Here is a 14,014-nt window from a genome sequence, read left to right as displayed (position 1 = left end):
ATGTAACTGTGGTAACTTGTGCAAAGAATAAGAGCCAAAATCAAGTAGAATTTCCCTGCTTTACTTTACAATCCATTGCTTTGTTTTACTTATGTTTTTATCATCATATACTATGTTCTGTTTTAATTTTGTGCCAAATGGTAGAATTGTATTGTACTGTATGCTTTTAGCAAAAATTATAAATTGTTAGCTATATAAATGTTATTATATTATATATAATTTAATTTTAATTTTATTGTATTGTTTTAGCAAAAGCAGTAAATAAACTACTGCTACTTGCATAACTCCACAGAACATGCATATTCACTTATTTCATGACCTCTTATTCAGACCTGGTAAAGCAATCAAATATACACATCTCACTTGTGGAACAGCTATGCACTTAGCTGATAAATTTAGAGGGTTTTTAACCTGTTACCCTGTTTATAACTTTATTTTACAGGAGACTATGTAGTCATGTCTGTTTACTTTGACCTGAGCAGAAGAATGGGCTATTTCACCATTCAGACATATATCCCCTGTACACTCATTGTTGTACTGTCTTGGGTTTCTTTCTGGATTAATAAAGATGCTGTTCCAGCAAGAACATCACTGGGTGAGTTGTTGTACCTTCCATCTCTGTTTACTAAAGCATGTATGAAATGATCCGTGTATCTAGCACAGATCCTGTGCATGGGGAACATCTGGATTCAGGTGGATCATATACGAGATTTCTGATTTCTTTTACTTAGAAAATAGAATTTATATCCCCTATAAGAGTATACTATGGATCAAACTCCATTTGCATATATCCTGCATGATTCCCTCGTTTTTACTGTATTAGGCCCTGAATCTGCAAAGGGGCTTCATGCTTTACACTGACTGTAAAAAAAAGTCTGCACAGGACCCAGTTTCAGACCCATTTGGTCTTTTTTATATACTCTGGCTGTTAAACTTAACTATTTGTTTTAACAAAACTATTTTCTAATTAAAAGCAGAGCTTTTTTTCCATCAAAAATGTACAACTGATGAGGAATATATTTCTGTTTTCTGACAAGATCTGTTTTTATGTTAATGTTGTGGCCTATACCATGAATACAGCCAATATCAAGGAATAGTATGCATGTTATGTATGTGATACAATACTAGACATAGATACATCCATGGCATTTATGGATGTATCAGTAGCGTATCTGAGAGGGGCAACTAAGACAGCAACCTGGGGCAACGCCTTTATGCAAAAGCATTTGTTGCCACAGTAGTGACTGATTACACTGCTGCAACTGGCACAGCAAGAATTGCTGCTGCCCCAAGTGCCATGCAGCTGCCCCAGGTACAGAGCTGTGGTGCTACACCTCTATGTGAAATCAAGTTTTCCTCATGGAACAGTTTATGCATAAAAGTGCTGAAGACTCAAATGTATTGGTTAGAAGATGCGTATTCATGAAGAAATAACTTCAACTCTTCTTTTTATGTATAAATACGTGTGCCAAAACCATTAAATAAGTTGTTCTTTTATGTCTATTAAGCATTAATAGTTATTGGTTTTGTTTTTTGTCTATATGCAAATAGTTTTTGTTTGTGTGCATTTGAAGGCCTGGGGCTGAGTGATTTTGTTTCTATTTAGGACAGAAATGTTATTGCTTATCAGTGAAAATGAACAATAATGAAAAAGAGAAAAGAAAAATATATTTGTAAACTATGATTTAATGTTTGACTTCAACATTAGAAATGGGAAGGGATGATTTTTGTTTTTTCATTCTTCTATGGCTTAGATCAGTTATATCAGTTAGTTACTATCAGTTAGTTTTGGGGTCCAAATCCACTTGCCCATGACAATGCAAGTCTCCCAAGAATGAACTGCAGTCTAGTAATGTCCTGCTATTTGCATTTTTGTATTGCAAATGGGTAGGCTTCTAGGCCAACATGTTTTATTAATCTCAAAAAGAAGTCTGAGAAAGTCTCACTGACTGACTATCTGTCTACATGTTGGCATCCTTCATTCTTAAATGTATGGTTTTGTTTTAAATAAAAGAGAATTATTGGGTCAGTTATTCTCTGCATACTTCCCAGGCCATTTGTCTGGAGGAGAGAATTTTCTTTTTTAGCAAATGCCAAAATTATACACTGCAATCAGAGAAATTATTGTACCATTGAGTTGGTCTACAAGTACTAGTATTAGTCTAGCTAGAGGAATGTAGACTTGGTGCCTAAACTTTCAGGCAGCAACATAGGCACTTTACATTGTACAGCTCACACTGAATCCATTTTGCTCTATCTTCACTGCTGTTGTTACCCCTCAGATGTATTTTCCCTGTTGAAGGTGTGGGAGAGGGACAAATTCAGGCAAACCTTCAATAATTAGAAATTATTGTCATCTAATAAAAATCTAATTATTGGGGGGTCATCTATTCAAGTGAATATGGTATTATATATATAAAATGAGTTGGTCAGAAAGCCTGCAAATTTTAATTTTGCTCCTACTAGGAATTTCACAGATAAATCACTGACCATGTGAGGCTAAATTCTGCCAGCTGCATTCAAATTCAATAATCCCTTTTTCCCTGAGTACGCCTTCTCATTGTGGTCAAACATTAATTGAGTAACAGTGGCTGAATCTGGTTTATGATCAATATTTATATGGGCATAAAGAGGATTCCCATAGCTGCATTTGTTTTATGCCTAAATTAGAATTCAGCTTAACTCTGTAATGTGCCCTTTCATGGTAGCATAGATGTCAGACTTCTGTTTTGCAGGCACTGATTTTTTACCTTTTGGACCATAGGTCAAATGTAGCCTCTGGGCCTAACCTCAAATGAACTTGGTGGCATTTGTTTCACTTGTTATTATATGGTGTCATGAAAGTATCATGTGCAATTAATTAAAATTAGTCACTTCTTCATGGATTGATCTTAAAATAAACTAAGACAAATAAAACTAACCTTATTCCTGAGAAACAGGTCATAGCACTAACAATACAAAGTATGTGTCCATGTAGTACAATATTAAGAACCTATTTTTCATCTCTAAACACCTGGATTTAAATTCTGGGGTTGGGTCTAGTGCACTGGAACCCCAAAGGAGTTAAAAGGGAACAATTTGTGGCACAGATTAGTATTTTTTCAGCAAAATTTCTAAGTCATGCTCTGGACCACATCTGACATTCTGGTAGAGAAAATACTCTAACCTCTGGCTTTACAAGGGTCAGCAGAGATTCTATACGTATAATTTCTGTGCAGATTTTGGGAAGTCATGAATAAGCCCTTTTTCCCCTTCCCCTTTTTTGTAGTATATAAAATAAATTCTTTGCCATAATATATTGCTCACTTTTTAGTTAGTGATCAATACTGATATTCAATGTAACATTTAAAAATATATATTTTTAAAATCCTATCATCATAAAAAATTGGATTGTGTCTCTTTTCTGTAATGTCTTTATGAGCCTAATCCAAATCTTAAAATATATAGGAATACTGGTCCTGTTTTCAATGCTTGCAAATACAATTCCCATAGGAATTCTGAGCTTTCAATGACTTTTTAAGATTCATACCATAATTTCAAAGACAATGGATTGGTGACAGTTATGATGAATTGACAGAATTATATGAGGAAATTTGCACTGCACTGTATATGCTAGTCAGTCTATCAGTGCTATAAAAATTATCTTCAAATCCCACTTAAGTCAACGAACGTTTATCCACAAACATCCATACATTTTGAACTGGGCTCTTAAATTAGGAAGAGACATTGCTTTTGTCCCTGGATAATTTATGCCAGTGTTTGTCTTGCAACAAATATATCCCTGGATTGATACGTACATGTCACCTTCATAATCAGGGTTTTGTGAGCAGCTGAAAGTAGTGCCACTTTTCTGCCATTGATTCAGTAATGAAATCTCAGAGTAACTGTACAGATGTGTTTTGTAATAGCCTTAGATGAAATGTTACTACCTCTTTCCTGGGAAACTTTTTAGGATTTATCCTGGGACAAAGAACATGGATGTCTGTATAATTGCACTTTGTCTTGGGATAAAATGGCTTAATCCTGGGATATATGTGCCATTTGTTTACAGCCTTAGTCCCTCATTTTAATAAACATCAGATTTAAATGAAACATTAAATAGAAGTATTGGCTTTTTGTTGACATTAAAGAGATCAACAAAGATATTACAGGTGACATTAAGAATTAAGTTCTGGCTCTGTTTTATTCAGACTTAAGGATATTAGTTTCAGAGTCATGACCAAAATCTCAACTGACAATTACATATGCCATGACTCTACATTTTCTCCTAATCTTCAATTCGATTTGATGTTCTTCTTCTTATGTTCTCTTGTGAGATTTCAGGCATTTCTACTCCTTGTAATGTCACTTTTCTTAGGACATTTTGGGACTGGCACTTACATTGCTGCCCAGAATCTAAAAACGAAGAAAATATACCCCAGCAACAAAGAAACTTGATTGGGTTTAAGTTCAGAACTAAAAATGGTTAGAGTTTCTGAGGACATTTTATTTTTCTAAGTCTGGGGGAACTCTCGACAAGTTGTGTGCGCGTATATGTGTGTGTCTGTCCTCCTGCCCGCTGCCCCGCAGTGTTCATGTAGGGGTTATAGCCTAAGTCTCTTTTACAGGAAACCATGCGTTGTAATTTGTATTTTCTGTTTTTCCCTGGAGGCTCTCACTGAGTACACAAGCCTCTCCATGCTCATGATGCTGCTTTTCAACACTGTCACTATGTCAGCACTTCAGGGTATCCTTCAAAACTAGTGAGCATGAGACAAGTGACAGATTTACTTTGTCACCTAAAATAGTGATATTTTTGTTCAATTCTGTCTCCTTTTCACCAGGTATTACAACTGTCCTGACAATGACCACCCTCAGTACTATTGCTCGTAAATCTCTTCCCAAGGTCTCTTACGTGACAGCAATGGATCTTTTTGTGTCAGTGTGCTTTATTTTTGTTTTTTCTGCACTGGTGGAATATGGGACCTTGCACTACTTTGTCAGCAACAGAAAACCAAGCAAGGATAAAGATAAAAAGAAGAAAAACCCAGTATGTATTGTTTTACCATTAAATAGATATGCATAAATCTGAATTATATGTTTTGAGATAATAGTTAAAGCTCACTATATGTTAATCCTTTTATTAGATTATGCTATAGATGTAAAGTGGAAATAAGAGGTAAATAAGAATGCAAACTCATTCAATCTTTGGGAATGTATAGATGATATATTTATAACTGTCCTGATGCCCAGAAAGACATTTCTTACTGGCAGGATCCATCTAGCCAAAGTATTTTTGAGTTACAGCTATAATCAACATCCTGATTTCAAAGTACAGTACATAGAATCACTCTTATGAGAATCATCAATATCCCTGTCCTTTCTTGGGTGATGCTTTCTGCCAATGTACACACAGTAGGTTCCTGCTTGTGCTACAGAAATTATGAGCTTTTTATTGCATACTTTAAAAAATGGATAGTCTAATATTGGGTTTGTATTGTTCTCACCATCCCCCCACCCCATATTTTTAAAAGTTCATGATCACAATACAAATGTTTCCCTTAGCTTTTCATATAGATTTATTTGATTTTATTTTGTCTTTAAGTACCCTTACTTACTGGGGAGTGAAGAATCAAAAGTCAAGGATTCAGATCTCTTGGGTTGTTATTTTTATTCTATTTTCAATCTGTGAAATTGTATTTCTTGCAAATTCCCCTTGTCTCTCTCTCTTTCCTTTTCATTGCTTCTTTATTTTATTTTTGCCTTGTAGCCTCTCTCTCTCCTACTTTCTTTTTCTATTTTCTTTTCTTTAGAAAGTGATTTCATTAATGCTTTCTGGTATGGGAGGAACAAGTACACAATAACAGACCTTTCTACAGCCATAATACACAATACTAAAAATCCCCTTGTTGTCTCTGCATTTGCAGAATATTTTGTTCCAGCCAGACTTGTTCCTTGACCTTTCAAAAAGGATCAACTTCTCCTCCTCCTATGACAACAAAACCTATGAGTAGGTGGCGATAGTAACAAAAAAGAAAAGAAATAAAAATCTACCAGATTCTATTTCGTGAACATATACACACGCACTTGCGCACTGCAGACTGCACAAATGATCTACTTCTGCATGGGTAGATTTTCAAATGCAACTTAGGAAATGAAATAAAGGCAATAGCACTTACTGCACTAAAAACTTTGGGCATTTTGACAGCTTTCTCTTTAGCTTACAATGCACAGCACAAGAGAATAAGTGTAGAAATGAGTTATCTTCGGTAGAGAAAACAATTTAGCCATATTAGCACTGTGCCCTGACTGGGTTATTTAGGTCTGTTGAGTAGAGTACGTGAGACAGAAATAACAATGGGCTGATCTTAAGAAACAAAAAGCTATGGGGTGGAGTGTTGAAGAGAGAATTTACAATAGCCAAGATATTGGCCTAAAACATGTATCCAAATATACCAGTTTAAATGACAGTTTTTAATTCCTTCAGACTATGAAAATTGAAATGATGTTCTGTGTTGTGCACCTTTGATCCACCTTTAATTACAAGTTGCTAAGACAGAAATTTTCTTGTCCTATGTCAGTAGACCCTTATTTAATAGCCTTCCTGCCTTTACCTTTCTATGTTTTCAGTTCTTTTTGACTTACTATGTTTTAGAAAAGTATCTTTATATTATATTATTTTTGTCTCTTTCTCCCTTTTCTTTCTTTCTTTTTTGAATTTAAAAAATTCTGATTCTCTTTTCTGTCTACAAAATGAAAGCTTCTTCGGATGTTTTCCTTCAAGGTATAAAGTTTTTTGGAATGGAAATTCACTGCATGCAACTGCTGAATTTAACTATTAGAGCTTAAATGACTTTTTTTAATTAGACATCATAACATTCTACTCAAGGTGCCCTCTGTAATTAGTAGAATGGCTACAGATTTCTAAATAATTTTGTAGAGTTGATTCAGCAGCCCAAACACTGACTCACTATGGTTTTGAACTTATATTAAGTTCAACAGTTACCAACATTGTTGGATCGCATGAGTTAAGAGAGTTTAACTTGTTCAAGGCATCTGTGTTGCTCTCTTGCTCAGTTGCCCATGGGATCCAATACCACCAGCTACACCAAAACCCTGCGATACACCCTTTTAGAACTCAACTCTGATGCCTTCTTTAGATTTGTAATCTAGTTTAAAATAATAAATTTAATTCTGTTCTAGCGTTGAGCAAAATTCTGTCATAATTAACTCCAATGATTTGTCATGCTTATTGTCAGAGTTTTGAAAGGGTTTAAAATGCATACATTTTCTAATGCTATCATTGGATCCACACACTCTTGTTATTCAAATTAGTGAATATAGCTAGCTGTATACTGCACCTAAATCTAATATCCATTCAGAAATGCAGAGATTTAGTTCTGGGGGGAGGGAAAGAATGTTTAAATGTAAAGCTAATAACATTTACATATTTTGTGGAAATAAAAATGCTGTAATTATATTTTGTCTTAAAAAATGGCAAGGTATCAGTGAGTACTTTTGTAGTTTGCATTATGCCATGCCTGTCGATGTTCACCAAGTGCTCAAAATAGCTTTAAATGCTTAATTAGCTCAACGCATTGCAGAAATACATGTCCACCTACTGTTGACAGTGTTGGACATGTTGAGGCTTCTAGATGGTGAACAGTAGTATATGCTGAGCTGCATGTATTAATAAATGCAAACTAGTAGAGAGTATTACAGAGAACCTCTAGCATTCTCTGTTCAGAAGACCCAGTTGCTTTTTTCTGCAAATTATATACATTTGCCTATTCATTAGCATGTAAAACAACTGTGTTTAAGAAAATCCTGCATTTCCAGTTATCTTAATTCCTTTCATGTGCAACACCAAAAATCACCATCCTCTATCAATCAGCTACTAAAAGGAAGATTTCAGAATGCCATTTAGTTGCATTTCTGAATGTCTCCTTTAACCTCAAATGTTTAGCTTATTGGCTCTGAATTTATTTAGCTTATTTGGAATTAAATTTGACATCTATGTTTCCATAGGTATTAATCCGTAATAATAATCTGCATTGTTTATCTATAAAATTTAAGTATATATACTTGCAATATATTTGCAATTACAATATTTGCAATCTGTATTTTTAAAGATTTAAAATTATTAGAACTCCTAATTCTTTAGGAATTTAGCCTAAACTAAAACCATAATTTGTACAAGTTGAACATTACTGTTTAGAAAGTTTTCTTATGAAGATTGTAATGCTGTATTCCTCTTCCCCCTCCCATATATTGCCAATCCTTTACCACAGGCACCTACAATTGATATCCGACCAAGATCAGCAACTATTCAAATGAACAATGCTACACACCTCCAAGAAAGGGATGAAGAGTATGGGTATGAGTGTCTTGATGGCAAGGACTGTGCCAGTTTTTTCTGCTGTTTTGAGGATTGCCGAACAGGGGCATGGCGACACGGAAGAATACATATCCGCATTGCCAAAATGGACTCTTATGCCCGTATATTCTTTCCAACTGCCTTCTGCTTGTTTAACCTGGTGTACTGGGTATCCTACCTTTACCTTTAAAATCAGAATAGAAATAGGTGATACAAGCCTTACTCACTAAATTTCTTAGAGAGATGGTTTCCTTTTTAAGTCCACTTAAAGTATTTCTGATACACTTTATAGTGGTCTGAATTCTATAGTGCCATAAACCCAATAAATATCAACTATATCATACTGTTTGTCCAAAACTACCATACAGTTATTGTGATTTAAACATCACTGTTGCGTATGTTTAAGTGATTTGAAATAAGGAACTATAAACAGCTAATATGCAGCTCTACCAGCTGAAATGGAGCAGTATCAAGACAGTGAAAATATGGTGACTGTCATTAATGGTGAGATATTGTCACTTCAATCATAAGTGATCAAAGCTAGAATTCCAAGGTAAAGTACTGTACAGTTTGTAAGCATTGGCTATAAATATGCTATAACATTGTCCTCTGCTTTTCTTTTTGGAAGAGTCATCTCTCACTTCAAATAAGTGTTACTAGATTAGAAAAGTAACTTCCCCTCCCACACTAATAAAAACAGACTTTTCCCTCTCCCCTCCCTTTAAGAGCACATGTACAATGTTGTAAATATTTCAGTACCTTGTAGTACTTAAAGTCTAGTGCATGCATCTTTTTTGAGCCAAAATAAATGCAGCAAAGGTACCATAAAGTATTGTCTTTTATTTTGTGTTTCTGGCTATGCTATTATAATCAAAAATGTGGATTTTTTTTTCCCTTGCAGAATTGCCCCTCTCTCTCATGCATGGAGGATTCAAGCAGACAACGCTTTCACGTAAGATATTAGAGAAGCCTTAAAGAGACAAACAAACAACATGTAGACAGAACAATTTATATGGCCAATATAACCCTTAGGTTACAAAGCAAAATTAGCTCTATGTATTTGCTGCTGTTTTATTCTTTACTTTTCAGTGATAATTTGTCTCAGCTGAATTTCCAATTATTCAACATTCTTCAACATTGCAAGATCTGCTGTAGACTCTCACTACCTTCGTTTTCAGTGATTCTTTCCCACATTAAGATTGAACTTTTCAAGGTAATGTAAGGAATACACAATCCATTTAAATTAGCCAGAAGGATGGGAAACATATCTGTAACAAGTAAACATTTCTTTTTTCTGGCAAACTTCAGGTTCATTTGGAACTTCCTAATTTGTGTCATATACACATATTCAATTCACCACTCATGTTTCTGATCATCAATAGTCATTGTCAGTGCTGCTTTTCACTCTGTGAGTACCTTTATTAAAATACTGACCCATACCATGTCTAGCATACAACTTATAGATAACCTTGAAATCATAAAAGGGAATGGAGAGTCTTTGCTAATAAATCACATATGTGTAGTGTATGTGCATTTAAAACCATTCAACCCATTTGGGTGACTCTTGAAACTCATTTAGCAACTGGTTTTCAGAACCTGTATGATGCTCAATTATGCAACCTTAAGCACATGTAAATATTACTGACATTTTTTTATTGTCAAAGATGTAAAATGTCAACTCAAAGGAAGTAGGTTTGTGGTTTGTAGTGGGAGATATATATGTATGTTGTCACTACAGAATCCTGGGAAATATGGAGGAACAAGGAAAGTTTTCCAATGTTTGTATAGTTTTGGAAATAAAATATGTATAAAAAGGTATAATTAAATCTTGATCATCAATGGCTCCTTGTCCAATGTATTTGAAACCTTTTAATAAAGGAATTGCACACACAAGTGGACTTTTTCAATAAAATTGCTGCACTCAGCTCTACAGTATCCTTGTGTTTAGTTTACTAAAATAGCTTGTGGAACACGTGCAGAAATACTGTCTGCTTTTCTAAAATGCTTAAGTTTTGATTGAGCACCTAAAGCACTGGTGCTCAATCTTCTGGCTCCACAGGCTGGGTAAACAACACAGCACTGGTCTGCAGGCTAGATTTTGTGAGTAAGGTCAGTAGACAGGTGCGATCCAGGATCCAGCTGCAGAGTGACCTCATGTGTCTGCCTTATCATGGACCGGTGATCTAGCTCACAGGGTCACATCATCTGGCCCACAGGGCTCTCCCTAATTCTGTTTGGCAGTAAGAGAGTAGCAATTAATAATTAACACTACTTCCCTAACTGCCAACTTTTTGGACCTGGGGTGGAGACCCACAAGCTAGATGATACAGCTCCATGGGCCAAATCTGGGAGGCTGAGCACCAATGGCCTTGTACCATATAATAATGATTTAGGCACCAATCCTCTAAACACTTCTACCATTTGACTTCAACATAAGACAAGTCACCCACTTACATGTGAAAAAACCCTTTAAGACTTGTTGTACCAAATTTCATTCTTGGAGTAGATGTATTGTCCTGGGGTTGGGGGTGGAGGAAGTGAGAAGAGAAGAGAGAAGAGTATCAACTTTTACTTCTCTACCTGAAATACTGTATCTGTTTCCCAATAGGTACCACTTCTCTTTTGTAAATTTTCCTTTAAGAATATTTCATATCTGGGGCTTTCTTGGTCCAGACAGGTTACCTGACAGTTCATACTGAATTACAAGATTCTGTGTGTGTGTGTGTGTGTGTGTGTGTGCGCGCGCGCGCGCTCTTGACGATACCAGTTATCACATCCATTCTCTTTTCAGCCTTCTCCGCTTAGCAAGAAGGGTTAAGATGGTTTATCAGAGGCTTATCTTGGATCTTTGTGTCATTAAATAGAATTCATATGATTCACTATGGAACTCAGCCCAGAAGCAGACCTTTGATTTTGTGAAGCTTAATAGGTTGACATTACTGACAAGATTGTCATTTGTCTGAGGTTTTTTTTTTCTTTCAAGCTCAGTTGACCTCCAGATTCTTTTTGCCTTCTGCATTTTACACCTGCTCGGAACTCTGAGAACACATCTGGGCAGAGGAGAAACTGGCATCTTTCTTCCATCAGTGGACAGTACCCATTATTTTAGAAGCTAACATTCCTCTCTCAGTAATGCAATTAGTCCTCTGAATCAAGTGATACAAACTGAGAAAATCCTCTGGGATGTCATGAACATTGCCTGAATTATGAGACTACACCTGAATGATGAGATCTGCATCTTATTCTCACTTGGCATAATTAGAGGAATAGAAGAAAAGAACCCTCTCATCAAACATTGTCCAACATCCAGGGCTGTACTAGCCATACTGGGGCTGAATAGTAACTTACACATGTTCTGCACTCCTGGATGTAACAGAAGTCTGATTGTTTCTATAGGACTCTTCACAGATTAAGGTGAGACTCACCATAAGCAAGTAAAGCAGAATTCAGTGCTGACTGAGCAGGAATAGAAGTTTTCTATTGAACAGAGACTTTACTGGCTATTCAAGACAGAATCAAAGGTAACCTTCACATTGTAAAGTTATGCTGTCATCAAAGCAAACATGAAGTAGCAAGCAAAATGACATTTTAGTGGACTCAGTGTCAGTTTTTTCTGCTCTCAACAGAGATATGCTGCAGTAAAGGATGGCCTGCTCTATTCCAGTGAAGAGCTTTCACTGTTGGCTTGCTAAAATAAATTCAAGCTCTATGTGGTACAGGCTGCTGTTGCTGCTGCATTAGGACTTGCCTAAGAAATATTTAATTGAAAGTTTTGCAAAGGCAGACCACATGTCTTGGGGGACACAAAGTGCTGAGACACCTATCACTGATAGGATTCAGCCTCCCCTTGTCACTCAGGGTCACAGCCTCATAGGGCTCCTGGATCCTCTGTTGAACCTGGATCTTCAGGTGGCAACAGTGGCTTGAAAAAGCCCCTTTACAAACTTCATCTGGTGAGAAGGCTGTGACCCTTCATTTCAGATTATGATCCATACCTTCAGAACCTGAAGGCTAGACCACTGTAATGTGCTCCATATGAAGCCACCCAAACCCTTGAAAACCATGAGGAGGTTGCAGCTGGTGCAGAACATGGTGGCCCACCTTCTGACAGGGGTGGATCACCAGAAGTACATCACTCCGGTCCTCTAGCATCTTCACAAGTTCTGGCTTTCCAGGATCAATTCAAATCATTAGTTTTGACCTATAAAGCCCTAAGTGGTCTGGGACCCACATACCTAAAGGACTGCCTTCTTTCCTGTGCCCCATCACAATCCCTCTGGTCAGCCAAGAGCAACCTCCTGCAAATACCATCAGTATACCAAGTTCACTTGGCAAAAGCATGTGGGAGTTCATTCTCAGAAGTTTCCCCTCAGCTCTGAAATTCCCCTCCCCTTGAGGCCAGCAAGAGCGTGAGCCTGGACTTCTTGAAGAAGCACTACAAGACCTTTCTGCTTGGGCAGGGATTTAGCCATTAAAGTGAGGCCTAGATGTTATTTATTGGGTCTGTGCTTTATTTTGTTATTTTATCGTTTCTTATTGTCCTTTAAAGCTGTTCTGTTTCCCTTGCTGTAAGCCTCCCTGAGCCTTTGCTGGCAAAGGCAGCATATAAAATCACATAAGTACATCAATAAATAAAGTCAATAAATAATTTTGCTGAAATCTTTATTTATGTTTTCATTCTGGTGCTCAGATTCTCCACTTGAAACTAGAACCTATTGTAACAGGTACTATGTATGCAGAATAAGAGACTTTACCCCACATCTAGCTTACAGTCTGAAACAGAAAAAAAGAAGCATTAGTCTTGCCTCCACTGTATAGATATGGAGGTCAGACTTAATATGCCAAAAATCACTTCAGCACCAAAAAGATTGAGAAAAGTCTATTTCATTCAGTACCTGTGCTCTAAATGAGAACATTCTCTCCCATGAACTTCTGGATTATACCTCCCTTGTGTCAAATAGCTCATGGCAAAACCTCTTCTTCCTCACTATTAATGATAATTTTGAACTGATTTTTTTTATATGTCTTTGGGTTCACTATTCCACCCTGCATCTCTGATTTCATACAGGCAGCTCATTTTCTTTTCATTCACAGTAATCTTCCCTCCAGTCTTTGGGTAAAAATCTCTCCTCTCTGAGCTATTTATGTCTCATAAAAGGATCAAACTGGCATAAAATGGTACTAAAAGCCCTAGTTATGTTTGTTCAGTATGGCACTGGTGTAGGGACTGTGATGAGGGAGCTGGGGCAGATGATTTATGAGAAGAGGCTGAGGGAACTGGGTTTATTTAGTCTGCAGAAGAGAAGACTTAGAGGGGATTTGATAGTAGCCCTTAGCTACCTGAAGGGTGGTTTCAAAGAAGATAGCACTAGACTGTTCTCAGTGGTGATGGATAACAGAACAAGGAGCAATGGCCTCACATTGTCCCAAGGGAGGTATAGGTTGGATATTAGGATAAACTTTCTCACTAAGAGGGTGGTGAAGCACTGGAACAGGTTACGTAGAAAGGTGATTGGAGGTTTTTAAGGCCTGGCCTTGACAAACCCTAGCTGGGATGATTTAGTTGATGATGGTCCTGCTTTGAGGGGTTGGACTAGCTGACCTCCTGAGCTCCTGTCCAACCCTAACTTTCTATGATTCTATAAGCCCAAGGACCGC

The 14,014-nt window shown here is 36.7% G+C and overlaps 1 protein-coding gene across 2 annotated transcripts in view; it reads left to right on the top strand.

Moving 5' to 3' along the window:
• GABRG2 (gamma-aminobutyric acid type A receptor subunit gamma2) overlaps positions 1–10,280 on the top strand; it is a 121,170-nt gene extending 110,890 nt beyond the window's left edge. Inside the window, exons 7-10 of one of the 2 annotated variants that reach the window (XM_006274647.4) lie at positions 443–595; positions 4,824–5,029; positions 6,740–6,763; positions 8,271–10,280. In XM_006274647.4, the coding sequence (XP_006274709.2) occupies positions 443–595; positions 4,824–5,029; positions 6,740–6,763; positions 8,271–8,546 (659 nt within the window). In that variant the 3' untranslated portion in view covers positions 8,547–10,280. The remainder of the gene's footprint in view (positions 1–442; positions 596–4,823; positions 5,030–6,739; positions 6,764–8,270) is intronic. The other variant, XM_019478345.2, reaches the window with a different exon arrangement.
• Positions 10,281–14,014: the final 3,734 nt, after the last annotated feature.

The sequence above is a fragment of the Alligator mississippiensis genome, chromosome 9 (genome assembly GCF_030867095.1).
Source record: "Alligator mississippiensis isolate rAllMis1 chromosome 9, rAllMis1, whole genome shotgun sequence".
In the NCBI taxonomy this organism is placed as follows: domain Eukaryota; kingdom Metazoa; phylum Chordata; order Crocodylia; family Alligatoridae; genus Alligator; species Alligator mississippiensis.
This window is presented reverse-complemented; position numbering and strand designations above follow the sequence as displayed.